This window comes from Phyllostomus hastatus, unplaced genomic scaffold, assembly GCF_019186645.2.
Source record: "Phyllostomus hastatus isolate PE091 unplaced genomic scaffold, TTU_PhHast_1.1 phas_contig_10, whole genome shotgun sequence".
Classification (NCBI taxonomy): Eukaryota; Metazoa; Chordata; class Mammalia; order Chiroptera; family Phyllostomidae; genus Phyllostomus; species Phyllostomus hastatus.
This window is the reverse complement of record NW_025333499.1, coordinates 1517104-1534407: the sequence shown is the minus strand read 5'-3', so window position 1 is coordinate 1534407 and position 17304 is coordinate 1517104. Positions and strand designations below refer to the sequence as shown.

The window sequence follows — 17304 nt, the reverse complement described above, 5'->3', positions numbered from 1 at the left end:
AAGAATTAAACTAGACTATGGATTGTCACCACACACAAAAACTAACTCAAAACAGATCAAAGACATACATATAAGACCTGAGAAAATAAGTTACATAGAAAAACAACATAGGTATTATACTTAGGGACCTTGGTCTTAGAGAGGATTTTATGAATGTGATTTCATAGGCCAGTGAAATAAAAGCAGAAATAAATGAATGGGATTATTTCAAACTAAAAAGCTTCTGGATAGCAAAGGACACAATCAGCAAAACAAAAAGGAAACCAAAATGACTGAAAGTATAGCTTTGCAAGCAATACCTCTGATAAGGGGTTTATATTCAAAATACATAAAAAACTCATACAACCAAACAACAGAAACAATCAAATTAAAAAATGGGCACAGGACCTAAACACTCACTTGTATCCTAAGAAGACATACAATTGGCCAAAAGACATATGAAAGGATATTCAACTTCACTAGCTATAATGGCAATGCCAATCAAAACTACAATGAGATACCAGCTCACACCTGTTAGGATGGCTATTATCAACAAGACAAGTAATAACAAATGTTGGAGAGGTTGTGGAAGAAAAGCAACCCTCATTCACTGAGGGTTGTAATGTAAACTACTACAGCAATTATGGAAGAACATTATGGAAATTGCTAAAAAAATTAAGAACAGAGCTATAGTATCCTTCTGGGTATCTACTCAAAATTTTGGAAACATTTATTCACAAAGATATATGGTATCCCTATGTTCATTATAGCACTATTCATGATAGCCAAGAAATGGAAACAATTGATGTGTACCCCAGTAAATGATTGGATGAAGACATACACACAGACAATGAAATAATACCCAGCCATAAGAAAAGATGAAATGCTGCATTTTGAGACAACATATGATACCATACTAAGTGAAATGAGTCACATGGAAAAAGCCAAGAACCATATGATTTCACTCATATGTGGCATAAAAAACTAAAAGCAACAAAGTGAACAAACAAGACAAACAATACCTCATAGATATTTCCCACAATATGGTAGTTACCAAAGGGAAAGTGGGTGGGGAGAGGTAGTAAAGGGTAAAGGGGATCAAATATACTGTGATGGAAGCAGATCTCACTTTGGGTAGTAAACATACAAAGCAATATACAGATGATGTACTATAGAATTGCATACCTTACACCTACATAATTTTATTAACCAATGTTACCCCTATGAATGTAATGAAAAATTTTTCAAAAGACTCAATCATTCTCTTCTCATTGCAAATGCTACAGGGAACATCTAGATAACCTCACATACATTACATGGGGAAATGGTTTTTAAGTTGCTCAGAATCTAAAAAGATTGTTTTTTCCCTTCCTGAAACACTGGCTACATAACCATTTTATGAAATATCTAAGGCTCAAATTACTCAGGAAAAAATAAGTTACAAATGTGACCAATGGGGAAGAAAAGGGAACACAACTTTTATAAAAGGGCAAAAAAAAGAAAAGAATAGTCACTAAAGCCATCTGCAATGCAGATATTTAAATTTGGTCATTCATTTCCAAAATTCTCTTAATCCCACACAAAGTGGTTCTTTTTTATATATACATAAATTATTTTGTTGGTGTTCAATTACAGTTGTCTATATTTTCTCCCCACCCTTTCGCCTCTCCAAACCCACCTCCCTTCCTTACTTCCACCCTACCCCTTGGTTTTGTCCATGTGTCCCTTATAGTAGTTCCTGAAAACCCTTCCCCCACTGTCCCCTCCCCACTCCCCTCTGGCTATTGTTAGACTGTGCTTAATTTCAATGACTCTGGTTACATTTTGTTCATTCTTTTTTAAACAATTTCACTTTACTTATTTTTGGAGAGAGGGGAGGGGTGGGAAAAAGAGAGAGAAACATCAATGTGTTGTTCCCTCTTGCTCACCCCCTACTGGGGATGTGGCCTGAAACCCAGACATGTGCCCTGACAGAGAATCAAACCAGCAACTCTCTGGTTTGCAGGCCCACGCTCAATCCACTGAGCCACATCAGCCAGGGCTTCAAATTGACTCTTTTAATCAAAAGACAATGTACTGCTACTGGAAATGTAAGCTGGTCCAAACTTCCTGGACAGTGATATAGCAACGTGTAATCTTCATACTCTTTGACCCACTAATTTTACTTCTAGACATCTAACATAAGGAAAAAATCAGGGATATGTACAAAGATTCGTGCTCAATGGTGTTTGTTGCAGAGATGGAGATGGAGAGACAGGCACAAAGAGAGAGAGAAGAAATAAGAAAAATGACAGACTGATAGAAAGAGGCAGACAAATATGAAGAAAGAAACAACCTAAATAAAAAACCTAAATAAAGAACAGAAAGGAGATGGCGACTGTGCTCCAGACAGCGTAATTCTCGGCTTCTGTGAAGAGGAAGTAAACTCGCGGATCCGTGGAGGCACAGAGCAAGTGACCTAGGTTACCGAAACATTTTTGAAAACAGTACATCAAAAATTATAGCGATCACTGAAAAACCAGACGGTAAGGAGACTTCTTCAGGACAAAAAGGAGGCAGGGATCAGTGCGGGGACCAGAGGGATTGCAGTCCCCAGGCCCAGTGCGCTGCTCCCTCCCCGGACTATGGGGCTTGAGCAACACCAGGGGAGACCTTGTGGCTTGAAGGCATAGAGAGGGCAGTTGGACTGGGAGACAATCGCCCAGGGGCTGTAAGCACCCACCCATAGCACTGGGAGAAGTGAGCGCCTCCACCCAGCACGACCAGGGGTGGCCTGGAAGTGCGCCCGCACCCCTAGCCCAGTGGGAGTATGGATAGGTGGAAAACCCAGACCTCGCAGCCCTACTCAAGGAAAGGGCACGGGTGTTCTCGGGTTTCTGGAGCCTGCGGTGGTGAACTGTGGAAGTGTACGCCCCCTCCGGAATCTAGACTTTTGCACTGTGAACCCGGAAGGGACGCGGCACTTAGAGTGTTCCTAGAGCCCTAAACTCAAAAATTTGGTGGATGGGCGTGCCCTTTTACGATCCCCAGAGATTGCACCGTGAATCCAAGAAAGTCGCAGGTGCCTCCCGAGAACAAAGCGCCCGCTATGGTGGAATTTGGGGGAAGGGCACGTCTCCCTGCAATCCCGGGAGCTTCCATCTTGAAACCGAAAAGACGCAGGAGCCCTGTGGGCCCCAGAGCCCGGGAGACGGCGGCAGTGCCTAGGGCCCTGTAGGGGAAAGTCGGATTGGCCCTGGGGAGAGAACCCTGATGGCCCTGGGGATAGTACCTGAGACACTTACTGAGATTTGACTGGGAAGAATGATAAGCATTTCAAACGCCCCTCAGCCTGCTGCAGCTAACAAGACCAGAAAAACTGGTCTGGCCAGTTAGAAACCAACAAGAGGTTGTTTTGTTTTGTTTGTTTTGTTTTGTTTTGTTGGCTGTTGTTGGTTGATTGTATCTTGTGTTTTAAGTGACTTTTTATTTTTCAATACTTATTATTTTTATATCTCTCAATCCCTTAATGTTCTCTTCCATTCATCCTAGTATTATTCCTTTCACTCGAAATTTATCTCTCCTGCACTCTATCTTCTCCTTTTCCCCCCTTTTTTTTCTGAGCTTGCAAGTTGCTGCAAATTTGTATTACCTTTTTCTCACTTTTGTGACATTTTTTATTTTAATATTATTTTGGTATTCTTTTTCTTTCTGTATAATATTTTTGGCTTGGCTGGTTATACTGTCATTTGATAGGTTCCCCCTGTTATCTCAGTCACAGTGTGTTGATAATTTACTGTCCTGAATTTGTGTTCCATTAGTACACCTCTCAAGGTTCTATACTCCTTATCCTTGTTATCTAGATCTCATAGATTTTGCCACATGATTGTTGCTTTAATATTACTGTAAATAAGACCTGGTTCAAACAATTGTAAATACTACTCAACACCCCACCCTGATGTCAGCCCACTTCACAATTTCCTGAACTATATTATTCTGGGGGTTGTCTGTATTCTTTTACACACTACTCCTATTTACTAATCTTTATTCCCACCCTACCTCAGAATCTGACCTCCCACAGCCTCACAGCTTTCTAGATCCAACTAACAATCCTTTTGTGCCCAATAAGAGTGTTATCTTCTTTCCATCCTTTCTAAAATGTGCCTAGTGGGATGGAAGATCACGGATAACACTATAAGTAGCCAAAGGATATCCCATCTCTTCTCTACTGGCTGCTAATATAAATATCATAGAATACTGTCTTGCTGTCTTAAACCATTTTTTGCCTTATTCCTCCAACTCATCACACAAAAGAGTAGGGGTAAGCTGTGAACACCAGGATACACGAAGGAGACCGCACCAGTGAATCTCATAGTATTCTACCACAGAAGTTCACACCATAATCACAGGGAACCAGAACAGATCAATTTAAGAAACAGAGGCTAACAAGAAGAATCCCACGAACAATAATAAAACAAAAAAAAAATCCCCAATTGAAGGAAAAGGAGGAAGCCTCAGAAAAAATGCTAAATGAAATAGAGGCAACTCAACTATCAGATATTGAGTTCAAAACAATGATTATCAGGGAGTTCAATGAACTCACAATGAGCTACCAGAAACTAGAAGGAAGCTACAATGATCTCACTGCAAACTATATAAACATGAAAAAGGAAATAGAAACTCTCAACAAAGGTCAAGAGGAAATGAAGAATGCCATTTCTGAACTGAGTAATACAGTAGAAGGAATGAAAAGCAGGAATGATGAAGCAGAAGATTGGATTAGCGAGCTAGAGGACAAAGTAGAAAAGAACACCCAGAAAGAGCAAGAAAAGGAAAAGAGGCTCAGAAAGAATGAAGAGGGAATAAGAGAAATGCAAGACAATATGAAACGTAGTAATATCCGTATAATAGGGATACCAGAAGGAGAAGAAGAGAAAGGGAGAGAAAAACTATTTGAAAAAGTAATGAAGGAGAACTTCCCTAATTTGATGAGAGAAAAAGTCACACAAATCCAGGAAACACAGAGAGTCCCAATCAAGAGGAACCCAAAGAAGCCCACCTCAAGACACATCATAATTAAAATGGCAAAATTTCAAGACAAAGAGAGAATCTTAAAGGCAGCAAGGGAGAAACAGGAAGTAACATACAAGGGAGCCCCAATAAGACTAACAGCTGACTTCTCAATGGAAACACTGCAAGCCAGAAGAAAATGGCAAGAAATACTCCAGGTAATCAGAACCAGAGGTCTGCAACCAAGACTACTTTACCCAGCAAGGCTCTCAATCAAGATAGAAGGCCAAATAAGAAGCTTCCCAGACAAAAGAAGTCTAAAAGAATACACCTCCATCAAACCAGTTCTGCAAGAGATTCTAAAGGGACTGCTTTAAGGAAGGAAAAGAGAGAGACAGAGAGAGAGAGAGAGAGAGAGAGAGGGAGGAACACACATACATAACAGACCATGAATAAATACCTATCAATAATAACCTTAAACGTAAATGGATTAAATGCTCCAATCAAAAGACATAGAATAGCTGAATGGATAAAAAAAAAATGACCCACACATATGCTGCCTAGAAGAGACCCGCCTCAGGATAAAAGACCTGCAGAGGATGAAAGTGAGGGGCGGGAAACAATATTCCAGGCAAATGGACAGGAAAAAACAGCCGGGGTAGGAATACTCATATCAGACAAAATAGACTTCCACCAAAGGGCCATAAAGAGAGACCCAGAAGGTCACTTCATAATACTCAAGGGAAGAATCCACCAAGAAGACATAAACATTATAAATATATATGCACCCAACATAGGGGCACCCAAATTCATGAAGAAAATCTTAGAGGACTTCAAGAAAGATATGGACAGCAACACAATTATAGTGGGAGATTTTTAACACCCCACTATCAAAAATGGACAGATCTTCTAAACAAAATATCAACAAAGATATTCTGGCATTGAACAATACCCTTGATGAAATGGACTTAACTGAAATATACAGAGCCCTCCATCCATAAGAAGCTAAATACACATTCTTTTTTGAAATGTACATGGAACATTCTCAAAGACTGACCACATGATAGGACACAAAACAAGCCTCAAGAATTTCAAGAAAATTGAAATCATACCAAGCATTTTCTCAGATCACAAGGGACTGAAGCTAGAAACCAAACACCAAGGAAAAAAAACCCAAAACACTCAAAATCATGGAGATTAAATAGCATGCTATAAAACAATGAATGGATCAAGAATGATATTAGGGAAGAAATCAAAAGGTTTCTGTAAACAAATGAAAACAAACTCACAACAACCCAAAACTTATGGGACACAGGGAAAACAGTCCTGAGAGGGAAGTTCATAGCGATACAGGCCTACCTAAAAAAGTTAGAAACATTCAAAACAAACAACCTAACCCTATGTCTACAAGAACTGGAAGAACAACAACAAAGACAGCCCAGAGCAAGCAGATGGAAGGAAATAACCAATACCAGAGCAGAATTAAATGACATAGAGACTAAAAAGCACAATCCTAAGGATCAATGAATCCAAGAGCTGTTTCTTTGAAAAGATAAAATCAAGAAGCCTTTAAGCACACTCATCAATAAAAGAAAGAGAGAAGACCCAAATAAACACAATCAGAAATGAAAGAGGAGAGATTACAACGAATACCACAGAAATACAAAGGATTGTAAGAAATTACTATGAAGAACTGTATGTCAAAAAATTTGAAAACCTAGGTGAAATGGACAAATTTCTACAAAAATATAATCTTCCAATATTCAACGAAAAAGAAGCAGAAAACCTGAACAGACCAATAACAGCAAAAGAAATTGAAGCAGTAATCAAAAGACTCCTGACACACAAAAGCCGCGGACTGGATGGTTTCACAGGAGAATTCTATGAAGCATTTAAGGAAGAGCTAACCCCTATCCTTCACAGACTATTCAAAAAAATCCAAAAAGATGGGAGTCTCCCAAACTCTTTTTATGATGCCAACATCATCCTAATTCCAAAACCAGATAAAGACACAACAAAGAAAGAAAACTTCAGGCCAATATCACTGATGAACATTGATGCTAAAATCCTCAACAAAATACTGGCAAACCACATCCAACAGCACATTAAAAAGATCATACACCATGACCAAGTGGGATTCATTCCAGGGATGCAAGGATGGTACAATATTTGCAAATCAGTAAATGTAATACATCACATAAACAAAAGCAAAGACAAAAACCACATGATCATATCAACAGATGCAGAAAAAGCATTTGATTAGGTACAGCACCCATTTATGATAAAAGCACTCAGCAAACTGGGAATAGAGGGAGCATTCCTCAACATAATAAAGGCCATATATGAGAGACCTACAGCCAACATCATACTCAATGGGCAAAAACTGAAATCTTTTCCACTAAGATCAGGAACAAGACAAGGCTGTCCACTTTCACCACTTCTATTCAATATAGTACTGGAAATTTTACCCACAGCAATCAGACAAGAAAAAGAAATAAAAGGCACCCAAATCAGAAAGGAGGAAACAAAACTGTCACTGTTTGCAGATGACATGAGAGTGTACATAGAAAATCCTATAGCCTCCACGAAAAAACTGGTTGACGTAATAAATGAATTTGGCAAAACAGTGGGATACAAAGTCAATATCCAGAAATCAAAGGCATTTCTGTACACCAACAATGAAATAGCAGAAGCAGAGATCAAGGAAAAAATCCCATTTGAAATAGCAAAGAGAAAAATAAAATATCTAGGAATAAACCGAAGCAAAGAGGTAAAAGACCTGTATTCAGAAAACTACATAACTCTGAGGAAAGAAATCAAGGAAGACCCAAACAAATGGAAACATATACCGTGTTTATGGATTGGAAGAATTAATATCATCAAAATGTCCATACTACCTAGAGCAATTTACACTTCCAATGCAATTCCAATTAAAGTACCAATGGCTTATTTCACAGACATAGAACAAACACTTCAAAAATTTATATGGAATCATAAATGACCCCGAATAGCTGCAGCAATTTTGAGAAAGAAGAGGAAAGTACGAGGGATCACAATACCTGACACTAAACTATACTACAAAGCCACTGTAATCAAAACAGCCTGGTACTGGCATAAAAACAGGCACATAGACCAATGGAACAGAACAGAGAGCCCAGAAAGAAACCCAAGTCTCTATGGTCAATTAATATTTGACAAAGGAGGCAGCAACATAAAATTGAGTAAAAATAGCCTCTTCAACAAATGATGTTTCGAGAAATGGACAGCCACGTGCAAAAAAATGAAACTCAAGCACCAACTTACACCATATACAAAAATAAATTCAAGGTGGATAAAAGACTTAAATATAAAACGGGACACCATTAAAGTCCTAGAGGAGAATGTAGGTAGGAAAATCTCAGATATTTCATGCAGAAACTTTTTTACTGACATGTCTCCTAGAGGAAGGGACAAAAAGGAAAGAATAAACAAATGGGACCTCATCAAAATTAAAAGCTTCTGCACACCTAAAGAAAACAGTATCAAAATTAAAAGAGAACCAACTGTATGGGAAAACACATTTGCCAATGATACCTCAGACAAGGGTTTAATCTCCAAAATATATAAAGAACTGACACGGATACACTCTAAGAGGATAAGCAACCCAATTAAAAAATGGGCAAAGGACTTGAACAGACACTTCTCCAAGGAGGACATACAGAAAATCCAAAGACACATGAAACGATGTTCAATATCACTAGCTATCAGAGAGATGTAAATGAAAACCACAATGAGGTATCACTTCACACCAGTCAGAATGGCCATCATAAACAAGGCAACAAACAACAAGTGTTGGAGAGGTTGTGGAGAAAAGGGGACCCTAGTGCACTGCTGGTGGGACTGCAGACTGGTACAACCACTATGGAAAGCAGTATGGAACTTCCTCAGAAAACTAAAAATGGATCTGCCTTTTGACCCTGCAATTCCACTGCTGGGACTAAATCCTAAGAACACTAAAACACCAATTCAAATGAACCTTTGCACCCCAATATTCATAGCAGCACAATTTACAATAGCTAGATGCTGGAAGCAACCTAGATGCCCATCATTAAATGAATGGATCAAAAAACTATGCTACATTTATACAATGTAATTCTATGCAGCAGAAAGAAAGAAGGAGCTCCTGCCCTTTGCAACAGCTTGGATGGAGCTGGAAAGCATTATGCTAAGCGAAACAAGCCAGGCAGTGAAAGACAAATACCACATGACCTCACCTTTAACAGGAACCTAAACAACAAAACAAAGAAACAAGCAAAATATAACAAAAGACACTGAAATAGAGGACAGGCTGACAGGGACCACAAGGGAGAGAAGAGGGAGTTTCAGGGGACAATGGGAAGGGTTTACAGGAACAAAGTTAAAGGACACGTGGACAAAAACTAGGGGAAGGGTGGTAATGGGCGGGAAGAGGGGAGAGTTGGCTGGCTGGGCTGGATTGGGAGTAAAAGGGAGAAAACTGTACTTGAACAAAGATTAAAGTAAAATTTAAAAAAGAACAGAAGGAATGATTAAATTATTATATCTCTATAAAAGGGACTATCCGGAGGAGCCATTTAAAATATGTTATTAAATTACTTACAGGACATCTGGCCAAGATGGAGACGTACTTGAGATAAACTGTACCTCCTCGCACAACCAAAAGTACAACATATTTACAAACATAAAAAACCCAGAACTGATAGAAAATCGAACTATATAGTAGTCCAACAACCAAGGAATTAAGGGAGAAACATTCATCCAGACCGGTAGGAGGGGAGGAGATGGGCCGCCAGACAGGTAGGACTCGCAGCAAGGCAGCAGATGGAGGACCGGGGCGGGCAAGGCGGCAGCTGGTGCATCCGTTAGGCAGTGGCTTCTGACCTTGTAGGTCCCATATTCGCATGCAGACAAACTGGGAGGAACTACTGGGGAGGAAGATAGACTATACAACCCACGATTCCACTGTGGGGAAATAAAGCCTCCAAGCCTCTGACTGAAAACACCTGTGGGGCCTGAGGAGGCAGGAGAAACTCCCAGCTTCAAGGGAGAATTCATTGGAGAGACCCACAGGGACCTGGAACATACACAAACCCACCCACCTGGGAATCAGCACCAGAAGGGCCCAATTTGATTGTGGGTAGTAAGGGAAGTGACTAAAAACTGGTAGAGAGCGGAGAAAGCAGCACTGTTCCCTCTCAGACCCCTTCCATACATACAGCTTCACAACAAAGCAACATGGGTTGCCCCGCCCTGGTGAACACCTAACGCTCTGTCCCTTACTACGTAACAAGCCCATTGAGACAAAAAAAAAAAAAGGTCCAAATGAAAGAACAAACCTCCAACTAAGTGACAAAGAGATAGCCAACCTATGAGATGCCCAGTTTAAAACATGGGTAATCACGATGCTCACAGAACCGACTGAGCTTGGTGGCAAAAGGAAGAAACAAATGAAGGCTACCCAAAGTGAAGTAAAGCAAAATATGCAGAGAACCAAAAGTGACAGGAAGGAAACCAGGACTCAAATCAATGGTTTGATGCATACAGAAGAAATAAACATTCAACCAGAACAGAATGAAGAAAAAACAATTAAAAAAAAAATTAGGAGAGGCTTAGGAACCTCCAGGACATCTTTAAACATTGTAACATCTGAATCAAACGGGTGCCAGAAGGAGAGGAGGAAGAGCAAGAAACTGAAAGCTTATTTGAAAAAATAATGAAGAAAACTTCCCCAATGTGGCAAAGTAAATAGACTTTCACGAAGTCCAAGAAGCTCAGAGAGACCCAAAGACGCTGGATCCAAGGAGGAACACATGAAGGCATATCATAATTACATTTCCAAAGATTAAAATTAAGGAGAAAATCTTAAAAGCAGCAAGAGAAAAGGATATAGTTACCTACAAAGGAGTTCCCATAAAACTGTCAGCTGATTTCTCCAAAGAAGCCTTGCAGGCAAGAAGGGGCTGGAAAGAAGTATTGGAAGTCATGAAAGGCAAGGGCCTACATCCAAGATGACTCTATCCAGCAAAGCTATCATATAGAATGGAAGGGCAGATAAAGTGTTTCCCAGATAAGGTCAAGTTAAAGGAGTCCATCATCACCAAGCCCTTATTATATGAAGTGTTAAAGGGACTTATCTAAGAAGGAGAAGATAAAAAATATGAACAGAAAAATAACAACAAACTCACAACTACCAACAACCAAACCTAGCAAACAAAACAAGCCAAGCAAACAACTAGAACAGGAACAGAATCGTAGAAACGGAGATCACATGGAGGGTTATCAGGAGGTATGGGGTGGGGGAAAGACTGCAGGGAGAAGGAACAGGGAATAAGAAATATACATGGTAGGAACAAAATAGACAGGGGGAGGTTAAGAATAGTATAGGAAATGGAGAAGCCAAAGAACTTATACGTATGACCCATCAATATGAACTAAAGGGGCAGAGGGAATGCAGGTGGGAGGGGGTGTGGAGGGCAGAGGAGAATAAAGGGGAGGAAATGGGACAAGTGTAATAGCATAATGAATAAAATGTATTTTTTTTAAAAATTACTTACTGACAAAATAAAATATATGTAAAACATTAATTTTTTAAAAGGCAGGATATAGACCTGCCTGGTGTGGCTCAGTGGACTGAATGTTGTCCTGCATACCAAAGGGTCACTGGTTCAATTACCATTTAGGGCACATGCCTGACTTGTGGGCCAGGTCCCCAGTAGGGGGTATGGGAGAGGCAACCACACTTTGGTATTTGTCTCCCTCTCTTCCATGTGTAAAAATAAATGAATAAAATCTTTTAAAAGATAGAGTGATTTATTTCATTTTGAAAAAAAGGCAGGATATAAAATTATATATAAGGTTTAGCATTCATTTGACACTTCTACTATATCAGTTAGATATGGAATTTAAAGTTGATCTTGACTCAGATCTCATTATGGCTCTGTAGTTCAATCACCTTAGGCAAATAACCTCTGTAATTCTCATTTTTAAAAGGAAGTATACTACCATTAATCGTATAAAGTTATTAAAAGATCAAATGATAATAATATAAAAAACAAGAACTTAAAACGATTAAATGGTAAAAACAATATGTAGGCTATCTAGCACAAAATAATTCAGTAAATTTTCACTATTACTAGTCCTCTCGTCTTTATGTAAAATACTACACAAAGGTACAAAATAAGACATGAAACAAACTAAAACATTAACAGGAACTATATCTGAGGGTACAAGTGATTTTTATTTTCTTCCTTATCTTTCCTAAGTTTAACAATTAATGCATAATATTCTTATCTGAAAAATTTGTTAATAAAAGTTAATTTTGAGTTTCACAATACTCTACTTCCCGAGTAACATTACCCCTCCCTGACCCCCACCTCCCTGACCCCTATCTCCCGCCCCCGCCCCCCCACAGACCTCTGCACCCACTCTTAACCCATATTTACACACTGACCTGAAGAACAGTAAGCTGAAATTTAGTCCCTTTCTCTGGTCTAGGACAGGAAGCTCTTCTCTGTTTGATCCGATCTTGTTTGCCATTTCCACTTGGGTTGTCAGGGGCATTAGTGTTTTCCTTCACAGCTGTCATATCATGTTGCAAACTAGTAATTAAAAACACAAAAGCAACTTCTATTCAATTTCTCAGGGAACACATTATTCTGTGATTCTCAAAGCCCAATATTTAACCCAAATCAGTTAACATCTGAAATCTCTTCATGGCTACAATCATTTCATTATGATGACACAATTCTAAGAAAACTTCCCAAGTATAAAATCAGAATTTATGGAAAATAAATAAGTAATAGCTTAGTTGGGTAGAGCATTGTCCTGATACTCCATGGTTAAGGGTTTGATACAACACGTGTAAGAATCAACCACTGAATACATAAATAAGTAGAACAACAAATTGATATCTTTCATCTCTCTCTGTGTCCTTCAAACCAGTAGATAAAAAATTTTAAAGTTATGATTTTATAACTGTGAATATTCTTAAAGTCACTGAACTGTATACATTTAATGGGTGAATTTCATGGTATATGAACTATATCTCAATAAAGCTGTTTTATAAGTTATAAAAGACTGAGATCATGTTGTATTTGTTTGAGAAACATTTTCTCACAGTAGTGAAAGAGAAAGAAAAACACTAACAGTGCCTGGCCTCTATGGAACCTTTTATCAGAGGACCCTCTTGATTAATTTTATCCTGTTTGTGTTTTCTTATTAATATGTTCAAATAAAACATCTAGAAATCAATTCTCACTCAAAATATACCTTTCTATGCAATGAACTCAAGAGAGGACAGACAGACAGGGTGTGAAACACAGGAATAGTGCAGGAGGGCAAAACAACAAATGGAAAAAATATGAAGAAAATATGGTATATGTTATAGAATGAAATATCTACCAATGAAACAGAATGCAATCTTGGCATTTGCAACAGCATGGGTAGGCTTACAGGGCAGTATGGTAAGGGAAATAAATATAAACTAAGAAAGACAAGTACATATAATCTCACTTATACGCAGAATCTACAAACAAAAACAAAATCCAAGTTCAGATACAGAGAAGATTATTGGTTGTCAGAAGTGGGGGGAGGAGTGGCGAGGGTCATAGGTAGGCAAAATAGGTGAATGGAGTAAAAAAGGTACAAACTTCCAGATATAAAATAAATAAATAAATCACAATATAATGTGCAGCATGGAGAGTATAGTCAATAAAACTATGCTGCATATTTCAAAGTTGCTAAGAGAGAAGACCTTAAAAATTCTTATCACAAAGAAAAAATTATTTAACTATGTGAAATGATGGATGGATTTATTGTGGCAATCACTTCACAATATATACAATATCGAATCATTACATTGTATACTTGAAATACAAAGTTGAGTATCAGTTATACCTCCTTATCAATCAATCAAATACACCAAAATTTTGCTTAAAAATGAAAACACATGATGTGAAAAAGTTTCAACATGATTAATTCTAAATAGTTGTATTTTGCAGGTTCAAATCAATGATTATGAAAGGGTCGATTAACTTTCCATTTGTCCATGTCAAGAACGCTTTTCAGTTTTTTTCTTTAATACCTTTGAAGATACTTCAATAAATATAAAAATTACAGTAAATACAATTGAAACAAATGCTAAGATCTATAAGTACCAAACAGATATTTTAAATTAATTTTTAGGTAAACTCCTCTTAAAACTACTCATAAACTACCTGCAATAAAGATATATAATAAAAAACACAAATAACTCCTAAATTTTTTTCTATTTTCACATAAAAAAACATTTTGCATAAACCTAAGTGGTGGTAGAAGGTGCAATTAATACTTAGTTTTTTTAATACACAGAGAAATAGCAATAGCAAATAACACCTTCAACAGTTAAAAGTGATATAATACTACTCAGTGAGGTTGTATCATTCATTCACATTGCAGATTTATCTTAAAACACTAATTTAGTGTTTAGGACAAGGTGGTAGAAATTCAACTCTCCTTGTTTCTCTCCTCAAAGTATAATTACAAAATTATGAAAATATGAAAGTAGACAATCACAGGAGGGCACTGAAGGGTGAAAAGATGAAATAAGACTGGTTAGGGAAGTAAGACTGGTTAGGGAATCCCTAACAGTTAAAGAAAAAGATAACAGTTTAGCAACTCCCGATTACCCACACAGTGACAGAAGGCAGTCCAGAATCTGCACCCATAGGCCTAGGCAGTCCATGCTCAGTGGTTTCGTTACCCCCAACCCTGCAGGAGAAAGTGGTTCAGGCAAGCCCTTGCCTCCCCCTGGTAACTCTGGTGTTAACCCCACCAGTAGCATGTGACCAACTTATAGAGCTACACTGAGGCAGGAAGCCTAGAATAGTGTTCTTCACCCCTTTCAAACACAGGTGGAGCCCAAATATGCAAGGTGGTCCAAAGAGACCACAGTCGTACTACAAGTACTCTAAAAACTAAATTCTCATTAGAACAGGGTGACTGCCAGATAAACCACAATATTTAAATAGGACCCAGAGTCTCCTAACACAGTATTCAAAAGGTCCAGGAGACAAATGAAAGTTCCTTGTCATACCAAAACCCAGGAAAATCACAATTTGAATGTGGAAATACAATCAATTGATGTCAACACCAGGATGAATCAGATATTGGAATTAACTGAAAGGGATTTTAAAGCAGCCATCATCAAAATGACTCAATAAGCAATTACAAATACTCTTGAAGCAAATGAAGCAAAACAAACAAACAAAAAACTCATTAAAAATAGAAAATATTAGCCCTGGCTGGTGTGGCTCAGTGGATTGGATGCTGGCCTGTGAATCAAAGGCTCACCTGTTGTTCAATTCCCAGTCAGGGCACATGCCTGAGTTGCAGTCTAGGTCCCCAGTGGGGTGCACATGAGAGGCAACCACAGATTGATGTTTCTCTCCCTCTCTTACTCCCTCCCTTTCCCTCTCTAAAAATAAACAAATAGAATCTTTTAAAAAATGAAAATAGAAGATATTAAAAAAGAAAAAAATGGAAATTACAGAACTACAAGGAACAATAATTAAAAATAATTCAATGAATGGACATAATAGAATAACACAGGAAAGAAGAAAGGACTAGTGAACTTCAAAACAGAACAGGAATTACCCAATATGAATATCAGAAAAATATTAGTTTATAACTACCAAATAATAACATAATTATACTTACATCTAGTTATAATTTATTTCTTTAGATTAGGTGGAATTTTATTCTAAATTACAGTATTTTTTTTCCTTTTTTAAATCCTCCTGAGCTTTTCTTAAAAACAGAATGTTATGATGAGAAAAAGAAATGATGAATAATTTCACAATCTATATGATCTTTATTAAAATAAAAAGCAAAATAATACCTACTATTTTTATTGAACATACACATAAGTACAAAAATGAAAAATCTTCTCTAATTAAGATACAATCAGTCCCTAATTAATACAAATACTTTCAACATACACTTACCATTTCCATGGTATAAAATTTGAAGATACTTACCTTCTAACTAAATCTGGTTTTAGAAGAGTTGCTTGTTGTTCAATTCCAACTGGTTGGGATATAGGCTGTAAATAATATAGAAATAAAACTTGTTATGATAACATGAAACTTCAAGCCAAAGACGGAATTAGGTATTATTTTGGGAAACGTACTTGTTACATATCATGTTTTGGTTACCTCACAAACCACGCAGAAAATCTACACTATCAAAAATCTCTTTAAATCTCATTAATTTTACTACCAAAGAAAAAGAAAACTAAACTACAGCAATACTCATTAACATTCTTCATTAAGAAAAGAGAGCATTTAGTTTTATATGATTTTGCTTGTGTTATTTTTCAGCAGAGAACACTGACATTCAGCTTCCAGTCCTGGTTGTAAAATTACTCCTAAAGGAAGAGTTACTGCCATTATACAAATAGATAAATCAATGACTCAAGCTTTAACATACTGTGTGGTCTCATCATTCTTCCTCTTTTTTCCACAAAAGTACTGCCAATTATCCCTCTGAGGTGTTAGTATTGGGAAGCTACAATACAGATTTCTAGGAGGAAACTATAAGCCTCCTAAACAGGCAAATGCCAACAATTTTAAACATTTATATAATCCATCCTGTGCATTACCACTGGAGATAGCAGAATGATCTTAAAATGCAAATCTATCAGAAATGATCTCTTCCCTACCCTGTTTAAACCCCCTATGATGGTTCGCCATTTTCTATAAGGTTAAGTTCTTTCAGATGGCACATAAAAGTCCTCAGTGAACTGGTCTCTGCCTCATTTCTGTAGCCCCTTCTCTGCTCAAAGCCACAATAAAGGAGTTGGACTTTCCCATATACTGTGACTCTACTTATGCTCCTATTATCTCCCTGGATTATTACAACTCCTCCATAAGTCCTGTCCACTTAGCAAATATCTAGACAGAACTCCTATACAAAAAAAGCCTGTACTAAAGTGGGTTCCGGACACCAACAAAATCACCTTGGGTACTCTAAAAAACATATGCCTTAGTTCATGTCTTGTTTTCTAAACTAAAGGGGATGAAGGTTTCTTAGACAAAATGGTTGATTTTGGCCCTGGGACAAAGAAAGTACTAGATGAACCTAGATCACCTTGTTGTCCCAAAAAGTAAGAGAACTGCTCAAAGAATGATGGGAATGTATCACAGGCAGATAGAAGCCAGATTGACGGGATTCCCACTGCCAACAATTTCAGCATCAGAATAAATAATGATAGCAACACAATATAACCCATTCAATAAAATAAGAATCCATGAAGTCATACTTATACAAATAAAGGAAAGG

General features: G+C 37.7%; 1 protein-coding gene across 1 annotated transcript in view; it reads right to left on the bottom strand.

Moving 5' to 3' along the window:
* Positions 1-17304, bottom strand: part of WNK3 (WNK lysine deficient protein kinase 3) — a 146501-nt gene that overhangs the window by 25873 nt on the left and 103324 nt on the right. The window contains exons 11-12 of the mRNA XM_045833171.1: positions 16002-16066; positions 12437-12584 (exon numbers count right to left, since the gene is read on the bottom strand). Coding sequence (XP_045689127.1) covers positions 12437-12584; positions 16002-16066 — 213 coding nt within the window. The remainder of the gene's footprint in view (positions 1-12436; positions 12585-16001; positions 16067-17304) is intronic.